General features: G+C 37.9%; 3 protein-coding genes and 1 long non-coding RNA gene across 14 annotated transcripts in view; 3 read left to right on the forward strand and 1 right to left on the reverse strand.

Annotated features, from left to right (window-relative positions):
* Positions 1-16,447, forward strand: part of LOC112325078 (NADH dehydrogenase [ubiquinone] iron-sulfur protein 1, mitochondrial) — an 89,534-nt gene that overhangs the window by 41,826 nt on the left and 31,261 nt on the right. The window lies entirely within an intron of this gene.
* Positions 1-16,447, reverse strand: part of LOC18106579 (putative disease resistance protein RGA1) — a 67,467-nt gene that overhangs the window by 33,319 nt on the left and 17,701 nt on the right. The gene's annotated exons all lie outside the window — the stretch shown is intronic.
* LOC127904518 (uncharacterized) overlaps positions 1-16,447 on the forward strand; it is a 64,833-nt gene that overhangs the window by 31,181 nt on the left and 17,205 nt on the right. The window lies entirely within an intron of this gene.
* Positions 1-16,447, forward strand: part of LOC18110262 (GDSL esterase/lipase 1) — a 54,777-nt gene that overhangs the window by 499 nt on the left and 37,831 nt on the right. For 3 of the 5 annotated variants that reach the window (XR_008057793.1, XM_052448654.1, XM_052448652.1), the window contains exons 2-3: positions 56-177; positions 326-439. Coding sequence is in view for 4 of the 5 variants with exons in the window: in XM_052448654.1 (XP_052304614.1) it covers positions 56-177; positions 326-439 (236 nt within the window). In the remaining variant the exon portion in view is untranslated. Of the gene's footprint in view, positions 1-55; positions 178-325; positions 440-525; positions 757-839; positions 1,102-1,202; positions 1,610-16,447 lie in introns of those variants that run through there. The other 2 variants (XM_052448651.1, XM_052448653.1) reach the window with 2 other exon arrangements.

Genomic DNA, 16,447 nt, shown 5'->3' on the forward strand with positions numbered 1-16,447 from the left:
AATTCATTCTTTTTTGTTCTTTCTTTTCTTATTTTTATGAAATGTTTTGTGACAGCTCAATATGCAAATCTACCTTTAATTCCGCCATATCTACAACCTGGTGACCATCAATTTATGGATGGAGAAAACTTTGAGTCCAAAGGGGATCTTGTTCTCGCTGAAAATCTCCAAGGAATGGTATGTCTGTCATCATGTTGTTTTTTTCTTGGTGGGGTCTTCAATGTTATTGATCCCCACCACTTTTCGTCTTTTTATAAATTAATTAAACTCGAGATCTCTCTTAAATCTTCTAAAGGAATAATGAGATTCAATGATTTTTTTCAAGGTGATAAGCTCTGAAATACAACAACATCTACAATCCAGTAGTCATCGATTTATAAATGGAGTGAACTTTGCATCATCTGGAGCTGGTGCTCTTGTTGAAACTCATCATGGATGGGTATGTCAAGGATACAAAGTTTACTGTCTTAGATATGTTCCATAACTTTTGTTTTTGGTTTTTCATTTTTTCCCATTTCTTGGAAGGTGATAAACCTTAGCACTCAACTAAGCTATTTCAAGCATATGAAAAGGCAGTTAAGGCTTCAACTAGGTGAAGCAGAAGCTAAAAAATTGCTGTCCACAGCGGTTTACATTTTCAGCATTGGAGGCAATGACTACTTTGCAGCTCTAACACCAACGCACAGTTTGCTTCAATTCTATTCAAGAGAAGAGTATGTTGGGATGGTTATTGGAAATATAACAACAGTGATCCAAGTAATTTAGCATGCTAAAGAACCATTCTTTCTCTTCTATCCAAGTTGATCATGGATTATGATTGCGTAATTGTACTGTTCCAGGAAATATACAAGATAGGAGGAAGGAGATTTGGATTGTCAACGTTGATTGCTTTGGGTTGTCTACCATCCTTGAGAGCAGCTAAACAGGAAAAAACAGGTGTGTCAGGCTGCTTGGATGAAGCTACAATGTTTGCAAAGCTACACAACAGAGCACTCCCTAAAGCACTCAAAGAGCTTGAGGGACAACTAGAAGGATTTAGATACTCAATTTTTGATGCCTACGTTGCTGGAAGGGAGAGAATTAATAACCCTTCAAAATATGGTAATTCCTGTCTATAAGCATTAAATAATTAAAGATCAAGGTCCCTATATAGATTTCCTATCCTTGTTATGAATTTAAATGTGATTTCTCCATATATGAAGGTTTCAAGGAGGTTCAAGAGGCATGTTGTGGCAGTGGTCCTTACAGAAGCTTCCCTACTTGTGGTCAGAAAGGATATCAATTATGCGACAATGCAAGTGAATATTTCTTCTTTGATGCGGCTCATCCAACCGAGAGTGCCAACAATCAATTTGCGAAGCTAATGTGGAGTGGAAGTCTTGACATCGTGAAGCCTTACAATCTTAAAACACTGTTTGAGGAATAGCCGAAAATATAATTTATTTTTAACGAAATGCTACGTTCGTCTTCCTGCTGATCTATCAATTTTCGTTTTGATTTATGGAGAAGTCCAACTAGCTTTGGACTTGTGTTTTTCTGGGACCTCTTTCACGGTTGTAGACCATGCATGGCCAAAATTTCTAAATAAAAAATTTAAAATTCTGATGAATTTTATGGTATTGTGTGAGTAATATTATTACTTTGTTTTAATAATTGAAATATCAAAATGAAGAAAGGGAGAAAATCATGTGGGAAATTGATCTGGGACGATCGTTGGTTGACACCTGGACTAGCCATGCAGAGAAGCCATGCAGATAAGCCATGAGAAGAATCAGTCTAGGCAAGAGTAATTCTCGGCACGAGATTAGCCTAGTTGGTTAGTATCCCACGTCCCCATACAGTGGAGAAAGATAGTGGAGAAAGACTAGTTCCATAGGAATGAGTCAACCTGATTTGTAGGGATTGCCCACTATAGTAAGCCTAGACTCTATATATAGAGATAGGGAACCCACGTAAAAGGGGATGTAATCAGTGAAGTATTCACATAGCAAGTATCAAATAAAATCCTTTGTTCTTGCAAATTGATTCTGTGTTATCGTTTTTCTTTTCTTTTGTTTCATAGTGGTTGAACAGATCAAGTTGGTATCAGAGCAATCGTTCCTCCATGTGGAAAAACTTTTAGTTAATGGTGCTGACCAAGTCTGGATATCAGACAATTGGTGAACCCCTCTCTGTTTTGCAGTCCCATTGACGTTCAACAAGGAAGGCCACAACACCATCAAGCATGTCAAGCGAAGAAGAAGAAGTTACACCGGATCAGTCTAACCTTTCAGACAAGGTTGATAGGCTGACCACGCAACTAGAAGCTGTTCTAAAATGGATTCAATCTCAACCATCATCATCGGCATCACCAGGACTGAAGAATGTTGATGACGTCATTTCTCCTCCAAGAGCTCGTCTGACGACTGAAAAGGAAAAGAGCCAGGATGAAGATGCCCACCCTCGATTCGTCACTGGCATACGACCTCAACCTTTTAAAGTTAAAGCCAGGATAGACATACCAACATTCGACGGCACCATAGATGCAGAGAAGCTAGATTCTTGGGTGGATCAGTTGGAGACTTATTTCACACTTTATGGTTTCAGTAGTGGTGAGAAGGTTGCATTCGCAAGATTGAAATTAACCAGCCATGCATTGGCCTGGTGGAATGCATTCTTGAAGAATAACGATGATAGAGAGATAAGTTGGAAGGAATTTACTCAACTCTTGCAACAGGAATTCTACCCAATGGGATATGTTCAAGATCGCTGGACACGATGGCACAATTTGCGACAGAGGCAGAATCAATCGGTGCAAGAATACACCACCGAATTCCGCAGACTAGCAGTTACACTGGGAATTGGACTGGACCACGAAGATGTCTTCACGAAATTTGTGGCTGGCTTATGGCAGCACATTCAAAATGAATTACGGCTATATCAGGCCGTTAATATCTCTGCTGCCAGTAGCATTGCTATGGCTATCGAACAGAAGAATAAACCTCGTGGGCAACGTCCTACCGACAATGACAAGGAGAGAAACAGTGGCAACCACAATTTTAAGAAGTTCACACAAGGTAACCCCTCATCTGTATCCAAATCTACTAAGTTTTGTGAGCATTGTAGAGTTTCGGGGCATGACAAAGCGACGTGCTGGAAACTACGTCCTGACCTTTTTCCTACTAAATGGAAAAAGGACGACAAGGGCAAGCGCACAATGACAACAACAATCCTCAATGATCACATTGAACTCGGCCAGATGGAGGAAGCGGATATGAGTTTGTCTTTGATGGCAATGCCGAAGGAGACAACCTCAAATCTGTTAACCCCCCCTGATGAGAAGGAGGAGCTTTTTACCCTACGAATTCAAGTGAAGCAAGAGATCATTGATGCAATCGTTGACACTGGCAGTCAAAAGAATTTGATCTCGGCCAGTTTGGTTCAAAAATTGGGACTTGAGACAAATCCACATCCTAAACCATATCCACTTGGATGGATACAAAAGGACGTGGAACTCAAGATTGATCGGCAGTGCAGATTTCGTTTTGCTATCACTAGTCAATATATTGATGAGGTAACCTGTGAAGTAGTCCCTTTGGATATTTGTCAAGTGATTTTTGGCAATCCATATTTGTGGGAACGAGATGCTATTTACCACCGACGGGCTCAACAATATCATCTTGTGAAAGATGGGAAGACGTACATTGTCCACAAAGATCGATCATCTCAAAAGGCAGACTTAGTCACTGCCTGCCAGGCGAGAAGAATGATAAATGCATCTCAGAAGTTTGTCCTCATGATGATTCGACCACTAACAGATGAAGTCACACCTTCTCGTTTCACACTATCATGTAAGGCAATAGACAACAAGTTGAATGAGTTACTTAACAAGTATACAAACTTGTTTGCGGAAGTAGGCGGACTTCCTCCCAAACGGGCAATTGAGCATGAAATTCAACTCATTTCAGACTCCACATTGCCTAATATTTGCATGTATCGCAATTCAGTACTGGAGAATGAGGAGATCAAAAAACAAGTAACTGAGTTGCTGGACACGGGTGTTATTAAACCCAGCAGTTCCCCTTGCGGCTCACCAATTGTGCTTGTTCCGAAGAAAGATGGAGGATGGCGGATGTGTATCGATTACAGAGCACTTAACAAAATTACTGTTAAGAACCGATACCCTCTTCCCCGTATTGATGATCTATTGGATCAACTACGTCATGCTACCATCTTTACCAAGCTTGATCTGAAATCGGGGTATCATCAAGTTCCAATTCGCAAGGAGGATTCCTGGAAGACAGCATTCAAAACACGACAAGGATTATTTGAATGGTTGGTCATGCCATTCGGTCTTTGCAATGCCCCAGCAACATTTATGCGACTCATGAATGATGTTCTCCGGCCCTTCATTGATCACTTTGTCATCGTCTATCTCGATGATATCTTGATCTACAGTTGCTCTTTGGAGGAACATCTCGTACATGTGCAACAGGTATTTGCCGTCCTAGAAGAACATCACTTGCGCCTAAACCGCAAGAAATGTGAGTTTGGAAAAAAAACCTTAATTTATCTTGGATTCATCGTGGGTGGCGGTGAATTGCAAGTTGATCCTGCTAAGGTTCAAGTGATCACGGAATGGCCACGACCTCGTACGGTCACAGACGTCCGAAGCTTTATGGGTGCATGCCAATACCTTCGTAAGTTCATTCAAAATTTCTCTCTTCTGGCGTCTCCTCTCCATTCCTTGACTAAGGCCAACCAAGCCTTTGTTTGGACTAAGGCACATGAGGACACGTTCCAATTATTGAAGAGGAAGATAAGCGAAGCGCCAGTTCTTGCCTTGCCGGATTTACAAAAACCCTTCGAGATTGAGGGGGATGCATCAGGATATGTAATGGGAGCCGTTTTGATGCAAGGAGGACGACCAGTAGCCTACCATTCAGAGATGTTTCAAGGCGCTGCAAAGAACTATCCAACATATGACAAAGAGCTCCTAGCACTACACCAAGCAGTGAAACCCTTCGAGATTGAGGGGGATGCATCAGGATATGCAATGGGAGCCGTTTTGATGCAAGGAGGACGACCAGTAGCCTACCATTCAGAGATGTTTCAAGGCGCTGCAAAGAACTATCCAACATATGACAAAGAGCTCCTAGCACTACACCAAGCAGTGAAACATTGGCGTGTTTATCTTCTGGGCAAAGAAACGGTGGTCCACACAGACCATCAGCCATTACAGTACTTACAGTCACAAGCTCGATTACAACAAGCCCGACACATGAAATGGATGACATACCTACAACAATTTCACTTGGTGATAAAGTACAAGAAAGGCAGCCATAACAAGTTGGCAGATATGTTGTCACGACCTCCAGTGACAGCAATTTGTTTATCAGTTTTTATGCAAGTGCATCCGGCTTTACATGAGGAGTATGTTGATTGGTATAAAGAAGATCCTGACTTTCAAAGCACATGGGAAGAGGTGCTGTCTAGTAGACCGTCAGAGTTCATGCTACGAGATGGACTTCTATACAAAGGGAAACTCTTATGCATACCCCGATCGGATGAAAGGGTGAGATACATACGGGAGGCACACACATCCAAAATTGCTGGTCATTTTGGGGTCACAAAAACATTACAAAATTTGTCTCGTTATGTTTTCTGGCCCCGGATTCAACATGATGTGGCTCGTTTCATAAGAGGGTGTGTACTGTGTAGCACATCTAAACCTGCTAATCGTAAGGTGGGATTGTATACCCCACTACCTGTTCCGACACGCCCATGGGAGAGTATTTCTATGGATTTCTTGGGAGGCCTTCCAATGACCCGGCGAGGTAATGACTATCTATTTGTGGTGGTCGATCGATTCTCCAAAATGGTGGTACTCATGCCCTGCAAAAAGACAATCACCAGTGATGGAGCAGCACGCCTCTTCTTTGAAAATGTATGGAAATTATTTGGTCTCCCTAACTCGATTATATCTGATCGAGACAGCCGGTTTTTAAGCAAATTTTGGTGTGCTTTATGGGCCATGATGGACACTAAGTTGAAAAGAAGTACCGCATTCCACCCTCAGACTGACGGACAAACCGAAGTGGTGAATAGGACTGTTGTTCACCTTCTACGAGGATACAATGCTCGTCACCCCAAAACTTGGGATGAAAGCATTCCCTTCCTGCAGTTTGCCATTAATCATGCCGTACATGGTTCAACAAACAAGTCTCCCGCAGAAGTGTGTTTGGGTTTCTTGCCACAGAGCCCTTTTGACTTGGAATTCACATTTGAATCAAACTCTGCATTAGATAAAGGGGAAGGCGAGAGGTTACGAGCACAACGGTTTGTGGATCAAATTAGGAAGATACATTCGGAAGTGGAGCAGCAGCTCACAAAGGCTCAACAAAAGTATAAAGAGCGTCACGACAGACATCGCGTCCAAGGTCATTTCCAAGAAGGTGACCTTGTTTGGTTGCACCTGGGCAAAGACCGACTGCGTGGAGTCGGAAAGAAACTCAAGCCAATCCGTTATGGACCATTCAAAATCCTTCGTAAGATTGGTGATAATGCGTGTCAATTGGAGTTACCAGCTTACATGGAGATGTATTCTGTGGTCAACGTTGACAAATTGAAACTCTTTGAGCCTTCCATGCTGGACGATGAGCCCGATGGAACTCTACCTACGGTGGAAGATTTAGTAACTGAACAGGAAATCATCCTATCTGAAGATACTATCGTGGAAAGGAAAACAACTACCACTCGACATGGTGAAAGAGAATCTTTCCGCATTGGCAGTAAAGGTCAACGTCCAAGTAAGGCAAAATGGTTCTCCCGGGAAACTGGCCAAGCTCAGTTTCCTCACCTCCAATTCTAGAACCAGCAGGAGCTGGCTCGTCCTAACAAGGGGAGTCATGATCTGGGACGATCGTTGGTTGACACCTGGACTAGCCATGCAGAGAAGCCATGCAGATAAGCCATGAGAAGAATCAGTCTAGGCAAGAGTAATTCTCGGCACGAGATTAGCCTAGTTGGTTAGTATCCCACGTCCCCATACAGTGGAGAAAGATAGTGGAGAAAGACTAGTTCCATAGGAATGAGTCAACCTGATTTGTAGGGATTGCCCACTATAGTAAGCCTAGACTCTATATATAGAGATAGGGAACCCACGTAAAAGGGGATGTAATCAGTGAAGTATTCACATAGCAAGTATCAAATAAAATCCTTTGTTCTTGCAAATTGATTCTGTGTTATCGTTTTTCTTTTCTTTTGTTTCATAGTGGTTGAACAGATCAGAAATACCTTGTTTTCCACCTCTTGCAATGAACCTTCATTGCTGAAACAAACCACTTGCTGATTTAGGAAGGGTATAAGTTGATCCTCGCCAACTGAACACATGCATGATTCCAAATCCTCCAAACTTGCTGGCAGTGTTGTAGTAGATGGTGGAGTGATTCTTCCTCAGTTTGACAGCAGCAACATACATTTTCTACTGGTGTAATTATTCCATGGTGCTGCAAAAACTCTTTAGTGTTCAGTCTATCAAGAACAGCCAGCCAAGTGAAGAATTCTACCTTTGGGAGAGCGATAGGTTTCCATACATTGGGGATGTTCATGGTCTGACATGGAAGCAAAAACCCAGCCACAGCAGCGCTACAAGATTTCACAGTATAACCACCCCTACTGTCAAGCATCCATATTAGCTTATCATCCCTATCTTGGTGTAAATACGGTGCTGAAAGCATTGATTGGGGACGAGTTTCATCCTCTTTCTCTCATGGATAAAGCCCTGGTCCACTCTAAAGCTTGTCAAGCTCCCATTTTTGAAATCATCAAGACCGAAACCTTCTGCTAGAACCCAAACCAGTTCCATCCATCTGTTTTGGCTTTGAAAGAGTATTCCACGCTACCTGTTGACAGTTGCCTCATTTGCTGCTGAAGAAGAGGTCTTCGATGCTGAGAAGACTGAGAAGTTTTAGTCAAGATTAGCTTTCCATTATGTTAACATGTTTGTTACAAATAAAGCTGTTATAGAACGGCTCTTTGTTTGTTAAGATTTTGTCATTATTTTTCTGTAGTTTGTTATCAAAACTCTTCTATAAAAGAGTGATTTCATTAATTCTTAATTAATGAAATCACTCTTTTATAGAAGAGTTTTGATAACAAACTACAGAAAAATAATGACGAAATCTTAACAAACAAAGAGCCGTTCTATAACAGCTTTATTTGTAACAAACATGCTAACATAATGGAAAGCTAATCTTGACTAAAACTTCTCAGTCTTCTCAGCATCGAAGACCTCTTCTTCAGCAGCAAATGAGGCAACTGTCAACACTCCTCCTTGCATCTTTTGCTGCAGACACCTATCTTGTTTCTTAATATTTCAAACCTTGTTTTTGATAATGGCTTGGTTAAAATGTCAGCAAGCTGGTCTTCTGTCCTGCAATAAATAAGTTGTATCTCTTCATTTTTCTGAACCTCTCTCAGAAAATAATACTTGAGCTTGAAATGCTTTGTTTTGCCATGGAAGATTGGATTGTTGGATATTGCAATTGCCGCCTGATTATCAACATTGACCCTAGTAGCTTTCTTCTGCTCCATGTCCAAATCTGCTAAGATTTTTCTCAGCCATAAAACTTGATTTGCAGCTGTTGTAGCTGTAACATACTCTGCCTCTGCTGTTGATTGAGCAATTATCTTTTGTTTTTTTGAACACCAGGAGAAAATTCCTGATCCAAAACTGAAACAATATCCAGAGGTGCTCTTCATATCATCACAACTGCCAGCCCAATCACTGTCTGCATATCCTTGGAGATCAAAATTTTCAATACAACTAAACTGAATGCCATAGCTTAGTGTACCTTTGATATATCTCACAACTCTTTTCGCAGCCTTTAAGTGAACTTCACTTGCACAATGCATAAACCTTGATAACAAGCTTACAGCATGCATGATATCAGGTCTTGTAGCTGTGAGGTACATCAGACATCCAATCAAGCTTCTGTAAATTGCTTCATCAACTTTATCAGCTCCATCATCTTTACAGAATTTTTCTTTCACGTTCATGGGAGTAGGCATTGATTTGCATTCTTCCATTTTGAATTTCTTCAAAATCTCTTTGGCATATTTCTGTTGACAAATAAAGATTCCATGCTGGTTTTGTTGCACTTCCATACCAAGAAAATAAGCCATTTCACCGAGGTCAGTCATTTCAAAGACCTTCATCATTTCTGCTTTGAAGTTGTCTATCATGCTTTGATTGTTTCCTGTAACAAAAAGATCATCCACATAAAGTGAAACAACAATGAAATCAGAATTTGAATTTCTGATGTATAAGGTTGATTCACTCAAACTTTTCTTAAAGTCAAGTTTGAGTAAATGCTCATCAATCCTGCTATACCAGGCTCTTGGAGCCTGTTTCAATCCATATAAAGCTTTCTTCAATAAGTAAACCTTTTCTTCTTCTCCTCTTACAACAAATCCCTTTGGCTGTTCAACGAAAATCTCCTCCTGCAGATAGCCATTCAAGAATGCAGACTTCACATCAAGTTGAAAGATTTTCCAACCTTTTTGAGCTGCAACTGCTAGTAGCATTCTTATGGTATCCAGGCGTGCAACTGGTGCAAATGTCTCTGAAAAATCAACACCAAAAATCTGTGCATAACCCTTAACCACCAATCTGGCTTTGTGTTTGTTGATAGTGCCATCAGCATTCAATTTTGTTCTGTAAACCCATTTTACTCCAATAGGTTTTTTGTGCTCTGGCATGTCCACCAATTTCCATGTTTGATTCTTCTCAATCATCCTTAGCTCTTCATTCATGGCATCAATCCATTTTGGATCATTTTTGGCTTCTTCAAATTCTGCAGGTTCTAACACAGCTACATTGCAGCTTTGATAAATATCTGTAAGCAACTTAGTTCCTCTAACTGGTGCTTCATCAATATCATCAACATCCTGCACAATCTCCATACCTGCACTTGTATCTTTGAAGTTCCACTTTTCGGTTTCAATGAATTTGATGTCTCTGCTCACTATCACCTTTTCTGTTTGAGGTTGAAAAACTCTGTAGCCTTTTGTAACATTGTTGTAGCCGACAAAGATGCCAGCTTCAGCCTTTCTATCAAGTTTATCTCTTCTTACCTGAGGAACATAGGTGAAACATAAGCAACCAAAAATCTTTAAATTCTGGTGAAGGTTTGTAACCATGCCAAGCTTCATATGGAGTCTTGTTTTGTAATGCTCTTGTTGACAGCCTATTCAACAAGAACACAACAGTGTTCACAGCCTCTGCCCAAAACTTCTTGGGTAAATCTTTCTCAAATAACAGACACCTTGCCATCTCCATGATTGTTTTATTTTTTCGTTCACTTACATCGTTTTGCTGAGGAGTGTAAGGTGTAGTATATTGATGTTCAATCCCTGCATCATGACAAAACTTGGCAAACTTGTTTGATGTGTATTCGATGCCATTATCAGATCTTACAACCTGAATTCTGTGACCACTTTGATTTTCAATCCAGTTTTTAAACCTCATAAAAACACTTGCTACCTCAGTTTTAAACTTTAAGAAATAGACCCAGCACATTCTTGTATAATCGTCAATGAAAGCAATATAATACCTGCTTCCATTCAGTGATATTGTTTTCAGAGGTCCAGCAACATCAGTATGAATAAGCTGAAGCTTTTTCGTTGCTCTCCAGGTCTTGTTCTGAGGAAATGGAAGTCTATTCTGTTTGCCATATTGACAAGAAGAACAGACTGTGATTTCTTCTTCCAGCTTTGGCATTCCCTGCACCATCTTCTTTTTCTGCATCTGCATCAATGTTTCTTGATTAAAATGCCCCAGTCTCTTGTGCCACAATTCTGACTGATTTGCTGTGCTTAGATAAGCAGCTGACTCCTCTTCCATCCAGTCAATTGAAAAACTTTTTCCTTTCATCTTTATAGTGAATATTTCTAATCCAGCAGGATCAGAAATTGAACAATGTTTGTCTTTAAACACCAATGAGTATCCTTTTTCAAGAAGCTGACCAACACTCAACAGATTCTGATCAATTTCAGGAACAAAAAGAACATCAGAAATGAGTTTTATACCTGAATTTCCTTCAATAGCAACTGTTCCTTTTCCTTTGACAGGAATATATTCACCATTTCCAATTCTGACTTTAGAAACACTGGATTTGTCAAGTTGCTTGAATAGGTTTTCATCATTTGTCATATGGTTTGTGCAACCACTATCTATCAGCCAGCAATCACTTGCATGTTTGCTTGCAAAACAAGTAGCCACAAACAGCTATAGAGTTTTCTTTCATTAGACACTCCAGTTCCACCCATCTGTTTTGGCTTTATTTGATTTATCAATTTATAGATGAATTAAAGAAAAATTGTAGTGTTCAATTCTCCTCTTCCCTTCCCTTCTCTCCTCTCCTCTCCTCTTCTTCTTCCCCCTTCTTCCCTGGCTTTTCTTTCCTTTTCTTTTTCTTCTTCTTCTCTTCGTTCTTTCTCTCCCTTCTCCCCTTCTCCTCAAATCTCTCTTTGTCCGGCATCAAGAACTCTCTTAATATATGCAACACAAACAAAGATTTCCTTCAAGCCTTTTAATCTACGATATCATTCAAACAAAAGTTTATCAATTTGCAAGACCGGCGATTTATGAACATAAACTATTTTTTAAAAAAATATTAACAATCCAAATAGTTACAATCACAGACAAAAAAAGGGGTAAAAAGGCTTGATCCAGGCAGTTGGGCATGTCCTCAAGCCCAGCCCGGCTATGGAAAAAACCTGGATTCTTTTTAGGAATTTTTTATTTTTTGTATATTTTATACATATTTTCTTCTTTTTTTTATTGTGCAAATATTTTCTATATTTTTTTATACACAATCCCATAAATTATACTTGTTTTCATGCCAACACTTTTATTGGTGGAGAAACGTGATGAATCAAGCATAGTTCTCTAAACCAACCGAAGCTTACCATAAGAATTTTTTTAGCACAATAGCATTTCTTACTGCCTTTGATTGTGTTTTTGAAAAAACTCAACCACTTGTCTTGTCGCCTCGGACTATCATCTTGGAAAATATGAGCCATAGAAATTTTTTATAAGAATTAATCATTAGAGACAAGTGAGACAGAGCTCACGATATTAAAAACTACTCAAAAGATGAAGAAAACTTCTTTTCATAAATTTTACTTACTCATCCTTAAATCAACAAACACTCAAAATTAACTTAAACATCGAAATGTTCTTTGTTCCAAGCAAGACTTGTTTGAAGGGTCAACAAAGGCCTAGAGCTTGTCACAACTTTATCAATAGCATCGTCTATGAAAACTTGACCAAAAATTTAGTTCATTCTCTTCATGGTTTATGGTTTACTAAAAACTCTTTCTATGGACAATGAAAATCTAGTACAAGGGAGAATGACTGATATCTCAACCCCAGGTCTCCAACAAATCTGCAAACAGGTGCAATATTTACTTAACGACATTTTCATAATGATACAATTGCATCTTCGCACTCCTACACAACAACAACAACAACAACAAGCTCCCATAAATGCCCCCAATAAGTGTGCAACGACAACTCCAATTCCAAGAAGAGACATGACAGAATGACATAGAAGCAAGTAACTCTCACACTTATACATTCTAAAAGAGCTACACCCATCGCTCTCGCATGAGCTGCTCTAAATGATCTAGTCACCATTGATATCCAGCATCTCACTTAAGCATTAGAAAAAGAACCAGGCATGAGACAAGCTCCATAACTCCACCAGTTTATTAGCAAAAACAAAACCTAATAAGAGAATCTTCACTATGTCACAAAATCCTTCACACTTGACTTTTCAAAAAATATGTCTCTACAAAAGCCAATCTAGAAAATTATAAGGTAAGAGCATTATAAAATATAAGAAACATTTTATAACTTATCATACAAGACATTGATGCTATATGCAAGATTCTTTCAATAAAGCTTCGTAGATTTGTATGTGCATGAAGCCATAACTTAGAATCTGACTCTATTCTTCATTTTAAAGATCTTAGCTCCAAGTTCATCTCTCGTTTTAGCACAAGCATCCCTGCTAGAAAGAGCACCACATAGCTCTTTATTATTACACAACAAGAAGATGAAAGTACTAAAGCTTATCTTCAATGGTTCAATAAAGAAATCCTTAGCATCAAGAGACTCTTTGAACCCATTGTGATAAAAACTCTTATTAGTAGAGTCTACAAGTATTCCCTATAAAAAAAAAAATTTATATACTCTCCGTAACTTAAAGTGGAGTGAAAGTGCTCATTATATATGGCTTTAAATCTTAAAACACTTTACGAGAAATAGTTCAAAAATCCTCATGATGTCGTCATATTAATTAGTTTAAGTGAAAGCAATATCTTGTATTTGGTATAATTGATAAATATTTTTGGAAAGCTATGAAAGACAATCATGTCAGCTAAAATACTTAAAAGTGAGATTTAGAAATGATTTTTAGGTTTATGCTCTATCTGTGAATAGATATAGATATAGTTAGGTTATTGTCTCGAGATAGAAAAAATAGAAATAATAAAAACATGTTTTTTTATATATATATATTTTTTAAAAATATAAAAATTTACTCCAAAACTATATATAAAAAATTATTTTATATTTCTATCTCTATTTTTTTTAATTTTCTATGTAAGTTTTCTCTTAAGAGTGAGCATGGCATGTTGGAAGAGAATGGAGATCAAATTCATGTGACCCACGAGACTACTGATCCATTTAGCAAGCACGATGCAACCTCCCTCCCTCCCATCATCTTAGAGGATCAGTTAAAATCAAACTTTAATTGAATAATCAATGAACTCGTTCATCATGTGCACACATAAAAATATATATTAATTTCAGCTTCCATCATCCAGCAACCACGAAGCAACCTCCCTCCCTCCTTCCCTCCCTCATTTTTTATGTTTTATTTCGACAACAAGCATAAAAAAAATATTCTGACAATATCATTGATTTTATATTTAAACTATTTTTTTATCAATTTTATTCCTAAATTATTTTGATTTCTCAATCATAACTTACGTAACGGAAACTGTTTAATTCTTTATAAAATAATGTTGTTTTTATAAGAAAAATATACAATTTTGATGAAAATACGAAAAAAATGTCTTTAAAAATTGATTAAAAAAAATTAAGTGCGAAATTGAAAAAACAAATGCCAAATATAAAATGCTAGATAAATATTGGAAGAAAACTTAAAATAAATGTGGCTAGTTGACAAATTTTCAAATCTTAGAGGATCGATTAAAATCAGACCTTAATTGAATAATTAATCAACTCGTTCACCATGTACACATAAAAAAATATTTCAGCTTCCATCACCCAGAAACCTCCCTCCCTCCCTCACTTTTTATGGTTTAATTCTATAATAAACATCAAGCTATTATTGAATTTATATTTAAACTATTTTAATTATAATTATTCCTAAACTAGAGTCATCAGATCATATGTTGCTACAATGCAATGTTTCTAATGACAAAATTTATTTTATGGTTCCGGCGGGGTGTCTTTTGAAGTGTTCCAAACACACCTGATGAGTTGCTGTCAATGTTTAGGTTTCAGAGAAAGACATGGCAACTCCTCCTATATGGTATTGCTTGGAGTATCCAGTTAACCAGAAATAATTAGGTTTCCGGTTAACCCTCCACTGGTTGAAGTCAATATACAACCAAATATGAGTCATGCTTCTCTTTAACCCTCCACTGGTTGTCCGTATGGTTACGAAAGTATTGTGAAGAGCATTTCAATCGCTGCATTCACCAAGTAATTGCTTGATTATCATCTTTTCCTTTGTAGTGGTAGAAGACATATATAGACGAAGGCAGCCATTTCTCTCCATGGATGCTATATATATACTTCATCCAACCAACAAAAGAGAAGTAACATATTTTTCTCTGCAGACATATACAGACAGTTTTTCTCTGCAGTGAAGCCAATTTATGGGAACCTGTCACCCTGACTCTTGTTTACACACAATGCTGGTGGTGTTAGTTCTATCATATATTTTTTTTACAGTAAAGAAGGTCGGTGTTCTTACTATTATTTTTTTTCTTAATTATAAATTAAAGATCATTGATGTAATCTGCTGTGGAAAGAATATTCCGATAGCAATTCTAATTTTTAATTTTTTTTATTCCGATAGCAATTTCTCACGTCATCAAGATATTCCATCGATATTTTTATTGATATTAAAAATCATCTACAGAATAAAAAAAAGCCAATGAACAACTTTCTAAAGATAATATTCCATCAACAATTCCATCCATGATTTCTAATAGCAACAAAATTCTCCCTAAATGCTGACGGAGTACTCTTTCAGCATTCCTTAATTTTCTGCTAGTGTTTAACGTGAATAACTTCCTTTTGTTTTTCAATTAAACAAATTATCATACTTTAAAATGAATACTGATATCTTTTTTTACTTGCTTTAAAAATTAACTTAAAAACTTATAACATGTAATATATATAACATGAGTTATAGCAACAATGAGAACTAAATACTATTATTATTTAGTTTGAAAAATTGATTCGGTTTACTTTATATTGAATTATCAAAAATTAGTATCCCAACTTTGTGTCTCGATTTTGAAAGAAAAAAAATGGTTTGGTGGTTAAAAAAAAACATCCCCTCGATTTATAGCCACCTCTTTAATGGTTAGAACTTGAACGTGGAAGCCACACATCATCCATTTCCTTAAAAAATTAGGAAGATGACAAGTTTGAAAAAAAAAAAAAAAAAAAAAAACCCTTGAGGTGCAGGGGCATAGGCTGGCAGACCCACATGCCGGGATTTATTTTTAAGGCTTTTTATTATTATTATTATAAAGACAGTGTATACATACTGGTGATGCTGTATATCGGATCGGTTACACAATCATTATAGTCTCTTACCACCTTAAAGTCAACCCCCATTAAAGTATTTGCTGTTCTCCCACAAACTCAGACACCCAAACTTCAGTACTAGCCATGTCATGAACAATGACTTCAGATAACGACAAGAAATAAGCATCTGGGGAGGGGTATATATAAGTTTGGTTAGCATTGCTCATCTTGTTTTTACCTGTAAAGAAGAGCGCTGAGAGAATCAACATAAGGTGAGCTCCTGGAGAGATGAGAACTTCAAGGTCCAATATTAAGAATTGTTTCTTGGTATTTTGTGCAAGCCTTCTGGTTGCAAGAAGCTGCCATGGTTCCAAGCATGTTGCCCTATTTATCTTTGGAGATTCATTATATGATGCTGGAAACAATAAGTACATCAAAGATGCTCCCACCTTTTCAGATTTCTGGCCATATGGAGAAACCTTCTTTAAGCATCCCACAGGAAGGCCTTGTGATGGTCGTTTAATTCCAGATTTTATTGGTAAGATCATTACAGTTAAGAGCACTTTAATTCATTCTTTTTTGTTCCTTCTTTTCTTATTTTTATGA

Source organism: Populus trichocarpa, chromosome 17 (genome assembly GCF_000002775.5).
Source record: "Populus trichocarpa isolate Nisqually-1 chromosome 17, P.trichocarpa_v4.1, whole genome shotgun sequence".
NCBI lineage: Eukaryota > Viridiplantae > Streptophyta > Magnoliopsida > Malpighiales > Salicaceae > Populus > Populus trichocarpa.